General features: G+C 42.9%; 1 protein-coding gene across 1 annotated transcript in view; it reads right to left on the bottom strand.

Annotated features, from left to right (window-relative positions):
- LOC135510964 (heat shock 70 kDa protein 12A-like) overlaps nt 1–14,582 on the bottom strand; it is a 48,267-nt gene that overhangs the window by 19,050 nt on the left and 14,635 nt on the right. Inside the window, exons 2-5 of the mRNA XM_064932322.1 lie at nt 9,096–9,172; nt 8,743–8,873; nt 762–948; nt 317–421 (exon numbers count right to left, since the gene is read on the bottom strand). Of these exons, the coding sequence (XP_064788394.1) occupies nt 317–421; nt 762–948; nt 8,743–8,873; nt 9,096–9,172 (500 nt within the window). The remainder of the gene's footprint in view (nt 1–316; nt 422–761; nt 949–8,742; nt 8,874–9,095; nt 9,173–14,582) is intronic.

Consider the following 14,582-nt stretch of genomic DNA (forward strand, 5'->3'; position numbering starts at 1 on the left):
AGTGTGTCAAGAACTGCAACACTGCTGGGTTTCTCACGCTCAACAGTTTGCTTTGTGCATCAAGAATGGTCCACCACCCAAAGTACATACAGCCAACTTGACACAACTGTGGGAAGCATTGGAATCAACATGGGCCAGCATCCCTGTGGAACACTTTCGACACCTTGTAGAGTCCATGCCCTGATTAATTGAGGTTGTTCTGAGGGCAAAAGTGGGTGCAACTCAATATTAGGAAGGTGTTCCTAATGTTTTGTACACTCAGTGTATTGTTTTGCATAAAAGATATACCGTGCAGTAGAACCTGTTAATACTTTACCTTAAGTGCTTGTTCCTTGAAGAACGCCAGAGCATATGCAAAAATATCAATAGCTTTTACTCGCTTCCCATTGGCTGCATGGAGTTCTGTGTCTATGGAGAGATTCTGATTGGGGGAAAGAAACGATGACAGAGAAAACAAAAAGTTCTATGTTGTGGTAATATTTGAATTGAAACACCAAACAGACATCTACTGATAAACACTAAGACAGATTGAGCCAACACACTTGAATAGCCTGATCCAAATCATGTCCATTCATAATTCTATGGTGAAATATGTGCAATAACACTAGCCTGAGCCAACAGTTACTGGCTGTGTTACCTCCTACTTTGCACAGAACTTCAAGAGCTTGCTGCAAAGTCATCTCAGGGCAGCCAAGCTACCAGCCCTGCACAAGGGCAGACAGTAATAAGGGAAGAGTGTCTGTCTGTCTGTCTGTCTTTACCGCAGTGGTGTGGAGTTTCATTTTGAACTTCTCCAGGTAGAGCCAGAGCTTGGACTCGGTTGGATCCAGGTCATGGTAAAAGTCACGTGCTGCGTAGCCAAAACTATGGAACTTCCTGTCTGGGGTCAGGAGGATGGTGGTAGGCGTCTTCTGATTGGATACTCCGGGGTCTCCGCCCTCCCAGCGTCTAGGAAAGACCACAAAACATTTAAACCAATGAACAACTGAGTTATGGCAGCTAATTGATCAATTATTTTACAAAGAGCGTATTTCGGCATCTTGTGCTTTATTAGGGGGACATTCTCCAATTTGGTTGTGGGTGGGCCTCTATCTTTAATCTATTTACTTTTTTATCTTAGTTTCATCTATCTTTAATCTGTTGAAACCACCAGACAGTTCCCTGCAGTGCATTTTCTCTATTTGTGTCAAATGGCTCAATATGTCTGAATAAGGCAGAATGCATTTAAAAGCATTAATGTATCCTGTCGACATTACAACCTGAACAAAAATGTCTGCAGACAACAGACACATCTAAGGTCAATCACACAAACTAAAGTAGTGTGTCCTCATCAGTCCCTCGTTGTCAGTCATTATTGGCTTTTTGAACCTCAAGTCAAATCCAATCCAATTTTATTTGTCACATGCTTCATAAACAACAGGTGTGGACGAACATTGAAATCCTTACTTACAGGCCCTTCGCAACAATGCAGAGAGAAAGAAAAGAGAGAAATAATACAAAAGCAATAACACATAATAATAAAAGTAATAATAAATACACAATGAGTAGTGATAGGATCCAGTTGCAGAAGGAGGTGTTCAGTCCCAGGGTCCTTAGCTTAGTAATGAGCTTAGTTAGACTATATACACGGGATACCAGTGCTGAGTCGAGGGGTACGAGGTAATTGAGGTAGATATGTACATATAACTGGAAATAAAGTGACGAGGCAACAGGATAATAAACAGTAGCAGATAGTTAAATAGTTAACCAAAAAGCTACCCGGACTAACTATTTATCAGTCTTATGGCTTGCAGGTAGAAGCTGTTCAGGGTCCTTTTGGTTCCAGACTTGGTGCCGTGTGGTATGACAGGAAGCTCAGCCCCAGGTATGTACTGGGCCGTACACACTACCCTCTGTAGTGCCTTATGCCAAGCAGTTGCCATACCAAACGGTGATGCAGCCAGTCAAGATGCTCTCAATGGTGCAGCTGTATAATTTTTTGAGGATCTGAGAGCCCATGCCAAATCTTTACAGAATCCTGAATGGGAAGAGGTGTTATCGTGCCCTCTTCACGATTGTGTTGGTGTGTGTGGACCATGATAGATCCTTAGTGATGTGAACACCGAGGAACTTGAATCTCTCAACCCGCTCCACTACAGCCCTGTCAATGTGGATGGGGGCGTGCTCGGTCCTCAGTTTCCTGTAGTCCACGATCAGCTCCTTTGCCTTGCTGACAATGAGGGAGAGGTTGTTGTCCTGGCACCACACTGCCAGGTCTCTGACCTCTTCCCTATAGGCTGTCTCATCGTCATTGGTGATCAGGCTTACTACCGTTAAGTCGGAGTTGTGCGTGGCCACGCCGTCGTGGGTGAACAGGGAGAACCGGAAGCGACTAAGCAGGCGCCCCTGAGGGGACCCCGTGTTGAGAGTCAGCATGGCAGATGTGCTGTTGTCTACTCTCACCACCTGGGTGCGGTCGGTCAAGAAGTCCAGGATCCAGTTGCAGAAGGAGGTGTTCAGTCCCAGGGTCCTTAGCTTAGTAATGAGCTTAGTTAGAGTGATGAGTTGAACACTGAGCTGTACTCAATTAATAGCATTCTCACATAGGTGTTCCTCTTGTCCAGGTGGGAGAGGGCAGTGTGGAGTGCAATAGAGATTGCGTCATCTGTGGATCTGTTGGGGGGGTATGCAAATTGGAGTGGGTCCAGGGTGTCTGGGATGATGGTGTTGATGTGAGCCATGACTAGCCATTCACAGCATTTCATGGCTACAAATGTGAGTGCTACGGGGTGATAGTCATTTAGACAGGTTACCTTGGCGTTCTTGGGCACAGGGACAATGATGGTCTACTTGAAACGTAGGTATTACAGACTGGGTCAGGGAGAGGTTGAAAATGTCAGGGAAGACACTTGCCAGCTGGTCAGCGCATGCTCGGAGTACGCGTCCTGGTAATCCGTCTGGTCCTGCGGCCTTGTGAATGTTAATCTGTTTAAAGGTTTTATTCACATCAGCTACAGAGTGCGTGATCACAAAGTCGTCTGGAACAGCTGGTGCGCTCATGCATGATTCAGTGTTGTTTACCTTGAAGCAAGCATAGAAGTCATTTAGCTCATCTGGTAGGGTCACGTCACTGGGCAGCTTGCGTGTGGGTTTCCCTTTGTAATCCATGACAGTTTGCAAGCCCTGCCACATCCGACGAACTTCCAATCCGACTTAGTAGGGTTCAGGCTTAGTCCTCTATTGATGCTTTGCCTGTTTGATGGATCGTCAGAGGTCATAGTGGGATTTCTTATAAACTTACCGATTAGTGTCCCGCTCCTTGAAAGAGGTAGCTCTAGCCTTTAGTTCAATGTGGATGTTGCCTGTAATCCATGGCTTCTGGTTGGGATATGTACTTACGGTCACTGTGTGGACGACGTCATTGATGCACTTATTAATGAAGCCGGTGACTGATGTGGTAAACTCCTCAATACCATCGGATGATTCCCGGAACATATTCCAGTCTATGCTAGTGAAACAGTCCTGTAACTTAGCATCCACTTCATTGGACCACTTCCATTTGAGCGCGTCACTGGTACTTCCTGATTGAGCTTTTGTTTTTATGCAGGAATCAGGAGGATAGAGTTATGGTCAGATTTGCCAAATGGAGGCAGAGGAAGAGCTTTGTATGCATTTCTGTGTGTGGAGTAAAGGAGTTTTTTCTCTTCTAGATGCACATGCTGGTAGAACTGAGGTAAAACGGATTTCAGTTTTCCTGCATTAATATCACCGCCCAGTAGAAGCACAGCCTCTGGATGAGCATTTTCTTGTTTGCTCATTGCCCTATACAGCTCGTTCAGTGCGGTCTTAGTGCCAGCATCAGTTTGTATGAAACTCTCTTGGTATGGTCTACAGTTTGAGGTATTCTAACTCAAGCGAGCAGAACCTCGAGACTTCCTTAATATTAGAGATTGCGCACCAGCTCTTAGGCCTCACTTCCCCCTATCTAAGATACCTACTGCAGCCCTCATCCTCAAAATACAACATCCGTTCTGCCAGTCACATTCTGTTAAAGGTCCCCAAAGCACACACGTCCTGGGTCGCTTCCCGTCCTGTCTCACTTTTATTTATTCAGGGTAGCCCAATTGAGACCAGTGACTCATTCCCAATGGTGCCCTGAGTACACATTTGTTTCTCACAAACTTTAACACTAGAAATATGATTTTAGGCTCTTTTTTGCACAATCTGTGTTTATCATTCAACAGCCCTTTATCATCATTGTCATTGTCATCATCATGCTGGATGGTATGTCCACAGCCCTATAGACGGAGTATGGTATGTCCACAGCCCTATAGACGGAGTATGGTATATCCACAGCCCTATAGACGGAGTATGGTATATCCACAGCCCTATAGACGGAGTATGGTATGTCCACAGCCCTATAGACGGAGTATGGTATGTCCACAGCCCTATAGACGGAGTATGGTATGCCCACGGCCCTATAGACGGAGTATGGTATGTCCACAGCCCTATAGACGGAGTATGGTATGCCCACAGCCCTATAGACGGAGTATGGTATGTCCACAGCCCTATAGACTGAGTATGGTATGTCCACAGCCCTATAGATGGAGTATGGTATGTCCACAGCCCTATAGACTGAGTATGGTATGTCCACAGCCCTATAGACGGAGTATGGTATGTCCACAGCCCTATAGACTGAGTATGGTATGTCCACAGCCCTATAGACTGAGTATGGTATGCCCACAGCCCTATAGACGGAGTATGGTATGTCCACAGCCCTATAGATGGAGTATGGTATGTCCACAGCCCTATAGACTGAGTATGGTATGTCCACAGCCCTATAGACTGAGTATGGTATGTCCACAGCCCTATAGACTGAGTATGGTATGTCCACAGCCCTATAGACGGAGTATGGTATGTCCACAGCCCTATGGACGGAGTATGGTATGTCCACAGCCCTATAGACGGAGTATGGTATATCCACAGCCCTATAGACGGAGTATGGTATGTCCACAGCCCTATAGACGGAGTATGGTATGCCCACAGCCCTATAGACGGAGTATGGTATGCCCACAGCCCTATAGACGGAGTATGGTATGTCCACAGCCCTATAGACGGAGTATGGTATGCCCACAGCCCTATAGACTGAGTATGGTATGTCCACAGCCCTATAGATGGAGTATGGTATGTCCACAGCCCTATAGACTGAGTATGGTATGTCCACAGCCCTATAGATGGAGTATGGTATGTCCACAGCCCTATAGACTGAGTATGGTATGTCCACAGCCCTATAGACTGAGTATGGTATGTCCACAGCCCTATAGACTGAGTATGGTATGTCCACAGCCCTATAGACGGAGTATGGTATGTCCACAGCCCTATAGACTGAGTATGGTATGTCCACAGCCCTATAGATGGAGTATGGTATGTCCACAGCCCTATAGACTGAGTATGGTATGTCCACAGCCCTATAGATGGAGTATGGTATGTCCACAGCCCTATAGACTGAGTATGGTATGTCCACAGCCCTATAGACTGAGTATGGTATGTCCACAGCCCTATAGACTGAGTATGGTATGTCCACAGCCCTATAGACGGAGTATGGTATATCCACAGCCCTATAGACGGAGTATGGTATGTCCACTTAATAGATGGATAATAGAGGGATAATTCTTCTCCTTTTCACATCACAGCATGATCACGCTATATAACTCCCTAATCTTTTTTTACTGATCTATGTTTGGTTAAAACATATACCTTAATTAACATGATCATTTGATACAATCAAAAAATCTAAACCTGTAGCCTATTTATTCAAAACTCATAGTCGTTGTAACATAGTCATTGTAACTGTCACATTGAGGCTAACTGACAATGTGACAGTAAGTCGTCGTAACAGAACTTAAAACATGGTTGTGATTCAAACTGTCGATGAATGCAAATAACTCCACAGTATGGCTAAACTGGTTAACATGTAAGAACATGGCGGGTGAAAAATAGCTAGCCGACTGTATAACACGACCGTAGATGGAATGGAATATGCCTCACTGAAAATAGCTCTAAGGAGTGAAGGTCTGTAAATGATGCATTTCTTTTCACTGTGAGTAGTCTGTAAGACAGGCATTTAGTGCAGTGGGAGGCCAGACAAGCTTATATTCAGACCTCTGGCAATCACCAACTAAAAGCCTTAATGCACTGTAGCCTACATACTACTAAAGGGTGGCTTACTGCAAAATGTAGCAAGAACAGAAATTATTTCTAAAAAATATACTCACAATAAAAAATATTATCAGTGTTGGCAATTTCCAGAGGAACTGGCAGCCATGGCCGAATAGCTGTTTTCATCTCAGGTTGGGCTTCTATCGGCAATGAGATTCCTGCTCCATTGTGAGGGCCAGCAACAGTGAGGACAGGGAAGGAATGCTAATGTCTATGTCATAGAGATGCAACTGGCTAATGCTCACATTCAATACAGCAATGCATTCCTCTTCTATTCAAAGAGGTGTTCTACACTGAAATCTCTATCATAAGAGAACTAAAACATTAAAGCAGCCCAAAACAGTTCCCTCGGGTTATGGGCAAACTTTACAGATCCATTCAGAGGGCTTATTATTGTTTCTGTAAGGATTTAGAGAGCAGATGGTTCAATCCAAAGTAAATCATCTTGGGGCTCTGGCTGTTTTCACTGCAAGGTCTGGCAGCAGCAGTAAAAATATCTTACTTCACTGTTACCTGATGTCTGGAGTTAATGACCCATGACAGGAGAGGTTTCCCCAATAGACAATTCTCCCAGTCTGTGTCTCTCGGTGTTGCATCACCCTAAGGATGCGACATTAATAATACCCCATTTTATCTAGCACTCCTACAAAACAACTTCATTCTCAGAAAAATGTCCAAGACACAGAAAGATTTGTGTTATTAAGCACATAATTGCTACATTTCAGTGTAGGGGCTAGTAGAACTGTTCTACCTAGTAGTCTAACCGACAATTATTTTTTATTTTTTTACTATTACAGAATTTACGAGTTTCACCTTTGACAGATTTTCTGATGTTACAAAGTGTTACCCATTTTCTGTTGAAATTTTGCAAGAGGGAAAATGCAGATTATGGTCGAAAGTCATGCATAAAACTGTAACATGTCGTATATAGAGTTTCCAGACATGTTCTCTCTATGGACAACTCCTTAGAACTATTGTCGATTGCCAGTTAAATATCAACAAGTTTAGCTATAAATTGAAAAAATATTAAAATCAACAAAAACCTGCAACCACACTGGCCTTCTACGTATAAGATTGGCCACAGCTGCTCTAAGATAGATCATGAATTCAAAGTTCAGATAGGGCCCCTTAAAACTAGTGCATGAAACCATATAAAAACCGGTCTGTTTCAGTGAGGGACTGCAATGTATGGAGGTTGGCCCTGGTGCCTGACACACACAGGGAAAAGAGTTGACCTGTGTGTTTTATGGGTCAGAGGATCCTACAGGTCTCAGGATGGCAGTCTAGCTGGTTCCTCAGCTAAATGAACCAGCTCCTCCGACCAGTGCTAACAAGAGCATTACACTGCTGGGGCCATGACATGATGGCTGCCAATGAGGCATTGATGAGAGAGGGAGCAAACACTGTTTCTTCTGACCTTTAAGGACAGTCATTGGAATCCAGTTATAAGCCTCCATGGCCCTTTATATCTCCATTTGAGACATGGAAATAACCAAACAATGCTCCTGCTCGACCTATCAACAGCCACAAAAGTTTCTTCATAATGAGTGCTAAAGAATCAAATGTTTCAATGAAGGTACCGTACTTCACTATTCAATCCATACATATCTCTGAAGTGGAGAAGCCCTAGAATAGTTTAGAATCCTGAATTCTAATAGTCCAAATAAAATCAAGTCCCAACAACACAATATCATTTTCTGCCAACAATAAGTGAAGAAATAAACATTTATCCACCACAAAAAGAGCCATAGATTGAGTATCCTCTTTCCCTACATCCTAGCAGTGGTCCTTCTGCCTGGACTGTTCTACACACATTCTGGCAGAAAGCAGAGGAGGGGGCCATTTCGCTTCCATAAGTGACTGACAGGCCAAACAGCCAGATTTATTTTAATTAGGTAAGTCATTTAAGAACAAATTCTTATTTTCAATGACAGCCCAGGAACAGTGGGTTAACTGCCTTGTTCAGAACAACAGATTTTTACCCTTGTCAGCTCAGGGATTCGATCTTGCAACCTTTCGGTTACTAGGCCAACGCTCTAACCACTCGGCTACCTGCCGCCCCAGATGCAGGTAACTGCCAAAATAATGGAAACACTTGTGTAAATGAGGGATACAAAGTATTTTGAAAGCAGGTGCTTCCACACAGGTGTGGTTCCTGAGTTAATTAAACAATTAACATCCCATCATGCTTAGGGTTATGTATAAAAATGCTGGGCAGGTCATTATTTTTTCCATTATTTTGGCAACCATGGCTATGCCCCAAAATGATGACAATGAAATAGAGGAGCAATCATTTGATAAACACCTTTTACCTGGCTATCAACAACCTTTCTGTTATGGTTACGCCTAAATAAGACCTAAATAAGAACAGAAAGCAGCACCATGCATTCAATGTCTCCTGCATCACCTGCCAGGGAATATTCAATAATACTCTGCTACAGAACAACCTGACCTGAGTGCACCTCCCCATCACTCCCTCAATCTCTTTCTCTCTCTCTCTCCTCCTGCTCCCAGCGACTGCATTTCAGCGTTGACTTGGCTTACCTCATGGTGTGAATGCATTCTGGCTCCTTAGTGAAGGCGTAAGCGTAGCCGCTGGAAGTGGTGCCAAAGTCGACAGCAACCACCACGATGAACGAAGGTCCCGTGTGGGCATTCGAGTCCGTGTCATTTTGCTGAGGTGGGGAGGACAGAAAACTGGAGTCAACAACGTTTAATGAGATGTGCTATTTATTCTGCATGGAAAAGCTGGTGGCTCGTTTAACGACTTAAAAAGACTGTGTGGTGAATCTCTCATAACAATCTCTCATTCCACAGTAATTGAGTTGTTTATACAGACTTCATACGGCTCTTATGGATCCATCTCCATGCAGAATATTCCATGGTGGGTTTCTTACCTGAATGTGTGAGGGTGACAGTGGGGTGATGCCAGGGTCACCCATGCTCTTTGCTGGAGAGGGAGTTGCCATTGCATCTGAGGAGACAGAAACAAGTAGACACAACATGAGTCAACTTAGCTTGGCAACAACAAACAACAGAAAGCTTCATCAAAATCATCTAATTTAGGACATACTTTATGTCCATTAGTACACTGCCAATCCCTATTTCTCAACAATTCAAATAAATTGTGCAGCTGTGATCTTAGTTTTGATTGTTCAGTCATCCTCTGATAATGCACTACAAAGAATGTTACCATTCTAACCTTTCGTTTGAAACTCCTGGCTATCTAACAACTCTTCTTTTAAGATAAAACGGTTGATGCACCTGCCTTTTAAACACAATGGCATTTGAATTGAATGAAAGTGTGTCCATTTGCCACCACTTTCATTAGCTTCCCTTAATAATGCTTGTGAAAAGGCCCTTTGACAATGCACAATAACAGTGCTTCCTCTGTGTTTTTAAGTGTCTGGGGATGGTCTCAGTCTCAACGGGACATCTCGCTACCGGTCTGTTTTCCACAACGCTCGCCCTTTTCTCGCCCTTCCAGAGTGACTGAGTGGTCCGAATCCACACAATGTACTGCTTGGTAATTACTGTGTGGAATTACAGACCACCTGTGGATAGACTCCATCTTCTCCACCCCCTCCCCCATACCCCCTCCTTTAAATCATAACCTTGAGTCTTATTTTAAAGGGGCAATCTGTATTTGCTACATACATTTTTGTGATTTTTAAATGAATGATTTTTAAATGAACGGTTGATTCTTGGAGAATATAACTTATGAAGGCCGCATGAGCTTACCCCTTCAGAACCCAGAATATAAGCATGTTTAACTTAATTATTTGTAAAAAAATAAAAATAAAAAAGCCTCAAAACATGGTTAAAACAATCATTTTGATATCATGCATGGTCAGTCCTTGTATCCATAGCTCTGTCTATGAATTTGATTGAGAGTGGTTACATTTCTCCAGCCCCATCCCTCAGCTGTTTGCCAAAAAACAGTGGCAGGGTGTCAAGACTCCGACGGAAGGTGGCTCCCCCTTCCCGTTCAGGTGGCGCTCGGCGGTCGTCGTCGCCGGCCTACTAGCTGCCACTGATTCTTTCCTCCCCCTCCATGTGTGTTTATTGGTTACACCTGTTATGAGTTTGTGGTAATTAGTTGGGCTTTATTAGTCAGCCAGCCCGCCTGTTTCTTTGTGCGGGATTAATTATTGTAACATTTGTGGATATTGGAGACAAACGTGTTTGTTTCTGTTCGTGGATTTTGCTGGACTGTTTTCGTCCCCACGTTTGGGGCATTTGTTTTGAGCACCCAGTGTTTCGTGGGGTGGCCGTTGTTCACCGTGTGTGCATTAAAAGAGCACTATATTGAACTCTCTGTTTCCTGCGCCTGACTTCACACCCACGACACCCAGAGCGTTACGCAGGGTATACGCTTTGTTACTGTTTGTGGCTCTAGTGGTAAATGTGTTCCAGTGCAGTCTGTGTAGTTTATTATTAACCTGACAGTATAAAATACTTAATGAGAGATGTCATTCAAATGTATTGAGTTCATTACAAGCAGTTGCAAAATGTCAATGCAGATGTTTTTTTCTGACTAATTCGTGCAAGTTGATTTGGGCATCTGAGTGAAAATTTTCTATTTATTTCTTTAGAATTTCCTTGAATAACCCAAGAAATCATTAACTGTACGTAATACAGGTCAACCAGAAACTACAGTATTGTTGAAGTCGATCAATCACTCACAATCTCATTAAGGATATGGCAATATAAATATAAGTAATTTACATAACTGGCAACAGCAAATACATCAATTAATTGAATAGTGTGGTGCCTTCACACTTACAAAACATATGTAGTATTTTAACAATATACAGTATAATGATTTCCTTCAACATCCCCCACTATTGTGTTTAAATCCTATTGGTAATGTTGGGCTCTGAAAAGGGTCTATAAAGGTTTACTTTATGTGTATTCATCCTAAGGTGAGACATGGAAATAACCAAACAATGCTCCTGCTCAACCTATCAACAGCCACAAAAGTTTCTTCATAATGAGTGCTAAAGAATCAAATGTTTCAATGAAGGTACCGTACTTCACTATTCAATCCATACATATCTCTGAAGTGGAGAAGCCCTAGAATAGTTTAGAATCCTGAATTCTAATAGTCCAAATAAAATCAAGTCCCAACAACACAAGATCATTTTCCGCCAACAATAAGTGAAGAAATAAACATTTATCCACCACAAAAAGAGCCATAGATTGAGTATCCTCTTTCCCTACATCCTAGCAGAGTGGTCCTTCTGCCTGGAATGTTCTACACATTCCGGCAGAAAGCAGAGGAGGGGGCCATTTCTCTTCCATAAGTGACTGACAGGCCAAACAGCCAGATACAGGTAACTGCCAAAATAATGGAAACACTTGTGTAAATGAGGGACACAAAGTATATTGAAAGCAGGTGCTTCCACACAGGTGTGGTTCCTGAGTTTATTAAGCAATTAACATCCCATCATGCTTAGGGTTATGTATAAAAATGCTGGGCAGGCCATTATTTTTTCCATTATTTTGACTACCATGGCTATGCCCCAAAAGGATGACAATGCCCCCATCCATTTTAACTGAATGGTTTGATGAGCATGACAATGATGTAAACCATATGCCATGGCCGTCTCAGTCAACAGATCTCAACCCAATTGAACACTTATGGGAGATTCTGGAGCAGCGCCTGAGACAGCGTTTTCCACCACCATCAACAAAACAACACATTATGGAATTTCTCATGGAAGAATGGTGTCGCATCCCTCCAATAGAGTCCAAGACACTTGTAGAATCTATGTCAAGGTGCATTGAAGCTGTTCTGGCTCGTGGTGTCCCAACGCCCTATTAATTAAGACACTTTATGTTTGGGGCCTCCTGAGTGGCGCAGCAGTCTAAGGCACTGCATCGCAGTGCTAGAGGTGTCACTACAGACCCCGGTTTTATCCTGGCCTGTATCACAACTGGCCATGATCGGGAGTTCCATAGGGCGGTGCACAATTGGCCCAGCTTTGTCCGGTTTAGGGGAGGGTTGGCCGGGGGAGCTTTACTTGGCTCATTGTGTTCTAGTGACTCCTTGTGGCGGGCCAATCACCTGCAGGCTGACCTTGGTTGTCAGAGGAACGGTGTGTCCTCTGATACATTGGAGCGGCTGACTTCTGGGTTGAGCGGGCGGGTGTTAAGAAGCGCGGTTTGGCGGGTCATGTTTTCGAAGGACGCATGACTCAACCTTTGCCACCCGTTGGGACCTTGCAGCGATGAGGCAAGAGTGAAATTGGGGGAAAAAAGGGGGTAAAATAAATAAACAAAAAAGACACTTTATGTTGGTGTTTCCTTTATTTTGGAATTACCTTTATGTGTGCTGTGGCTATAAAGTTGAAAACATTTTCAGACTCCCCCGACCCCCAGAAAAGGATTGCAGCAGATGGCAAAAAAATATTCAATTCATTGGTGCATTGCGATACAGAAACTATGTTGCTTGAGTGAGCACATGAGCTGGAGCTGAACTGAGTGGAAAGAGAGGCTTTCATTTTTTGCGCCTGGACTTTTTTCTCCTCTCTGCAGGAGAGGCTTTTACTTCCTGTTCTCGTCACATTCCTCTGTTTCCCCAGATGACTCTTTACATTTTTCAGACCCTCAGTGCAGATGTCAGACTGGGTGTTTACAGGAGAACTAGGCCCCAATTTATGACTGCACAATGGAGGTTTTTCGATAACACATATGAGCAGCAAGAACTGGAATTTAAAACTCAATGTTAAAGTTCATTACAAGTTTACAGAAATAAATAATCTTAGGCATTAGCACACTAGCAATGTATTACCCTATGTGAGAATATGGTATTCTAGAGGCAAAGGCAGAGTTTTGATATGTCAGATACAGCGACCACACTATCACACACTCTCACACTAACAAGTTGTAAACTAACAGTAATTTGAATCCTTAAGACACAAATGGTTTGGATATATTAAAATTAAAAAGCGAAAATGTACCCGATTCATTTTATAACAGGGTTTTTTCACCTCTAGAAAGAAGTCTGGGTACGAAGTCTAGCTCATCTTTTTTCTAATGACATTGTTGTGTCTTCCAGTGTGATTCTCATAGCCCACTCTCGGTGAGAGCCTGTGTGATGAAGGAAACAAAGAGGCTAATCATCCAATCCAAGCGTTGAACCTCTGGTCCTGTGGCACCATGAGAAATGAGGTCAGAGCCTCCTCTTGCCACCTCTGCCCCGGTAGCTAGGCTCACACCGCCTCCTCAATACAGCAAGTGTGAGGGGAAGGGAAGAAATGTCTGCACATAAAACGTCCTTCACATCCTCTCTGATTTTCTCATCTTTTCATACTAAGATTACAGGGCCAGAAATATCCTTTCTGCTGGTATGAGAGAAAAAGAGAAAAGATGTTTAAACACGACGGGCAAACACATTCCTTGTAACGCTGTTGCAGTTCAGAGACGCACGCAATCACCAAATACAGGTCCTACGGGTAAAGAGGCTAGAGGGAGGATGGTGGGCACACGTTTTGATTCATAAAAGAAAACACATCTTCATCTAGTATCATCTGCCCGGTTTATCAAGTAGTGAGTTTGCGATTGGTGCATTAGCATGCACGTCTGTGTTGAAACCCATCCTTCACAATGGATGCTCTATAGACAAACATACTGTAATATGCCTTCATGAACGGCAGGAGTAGAGGACTCAATACCTCACAGTGCAAGGCCTGATTAACTTTTTGTTTTGCATCTTACCGGCTGTATTTCTGTATTTTGAAAGTCATATATCTTGAAAACTTGACTGCTGACATGCAACACATTTGGCGACTATATCAACAATGGACTAATGAAACAAATACCAAAAGATAGTTTTTGGGTGGAGTTTTTCTTTAAGCTTGTTGAAATAGGTCACTGGAGAAATAAACCACATTTTCAAAACATGATTTACATTTAGCGCAAAAACAAGTAACTAACAACTAGAAGTAAAAAGAAGAAAAACAAGTAACTAACAACTAGAAGTAAAAAGAAGAAAAACAAGTAACTAACAACTAGAAGTAAAAAGAAGAAAAAGAAGTAACTAACAACTATTGAGCAAGTGCATGTTAATACTATACCACAGTCCACACAGAGGCTAATTTAAAACAATATACAAGTGAGATTCTTGTCTCTTTGCATGTCTGATTAGAACTACTTGAAATCCGTTGCACAAGTTCCAGAATAGATCTCAAGGTTGGCCTCATAGGCACTCAGACTTATTACTTCATCCTTAAATGACAACAATGATAGGACAGGTGCATGTGCATTGTGCATGTAATCAATTCAATACATAGTTGTATGTATGTTATAGTGGCATGTATAGAATCTGTAAACATCAGAGAATGTGGTGATGCTGACAGACAGGATCAACAGAGTTTCTC

Source organism: Oncorhynchus masou, chromosome 23, assembly GCF_036934945.1.
Source record: "Oncorhynchus masou masou isolate Uvic2021 chromosome 23, UVic_Omas_1.1, whole genome shotgun sequence".
Classification (NCBI taxonomy): domain Eukaryota; kingdom Metazoa; phylum Chordata; class Actinopteri; order Salmoniformes; family Salmonidae; genus Oncorhynchus; species Oncorhynchus masou.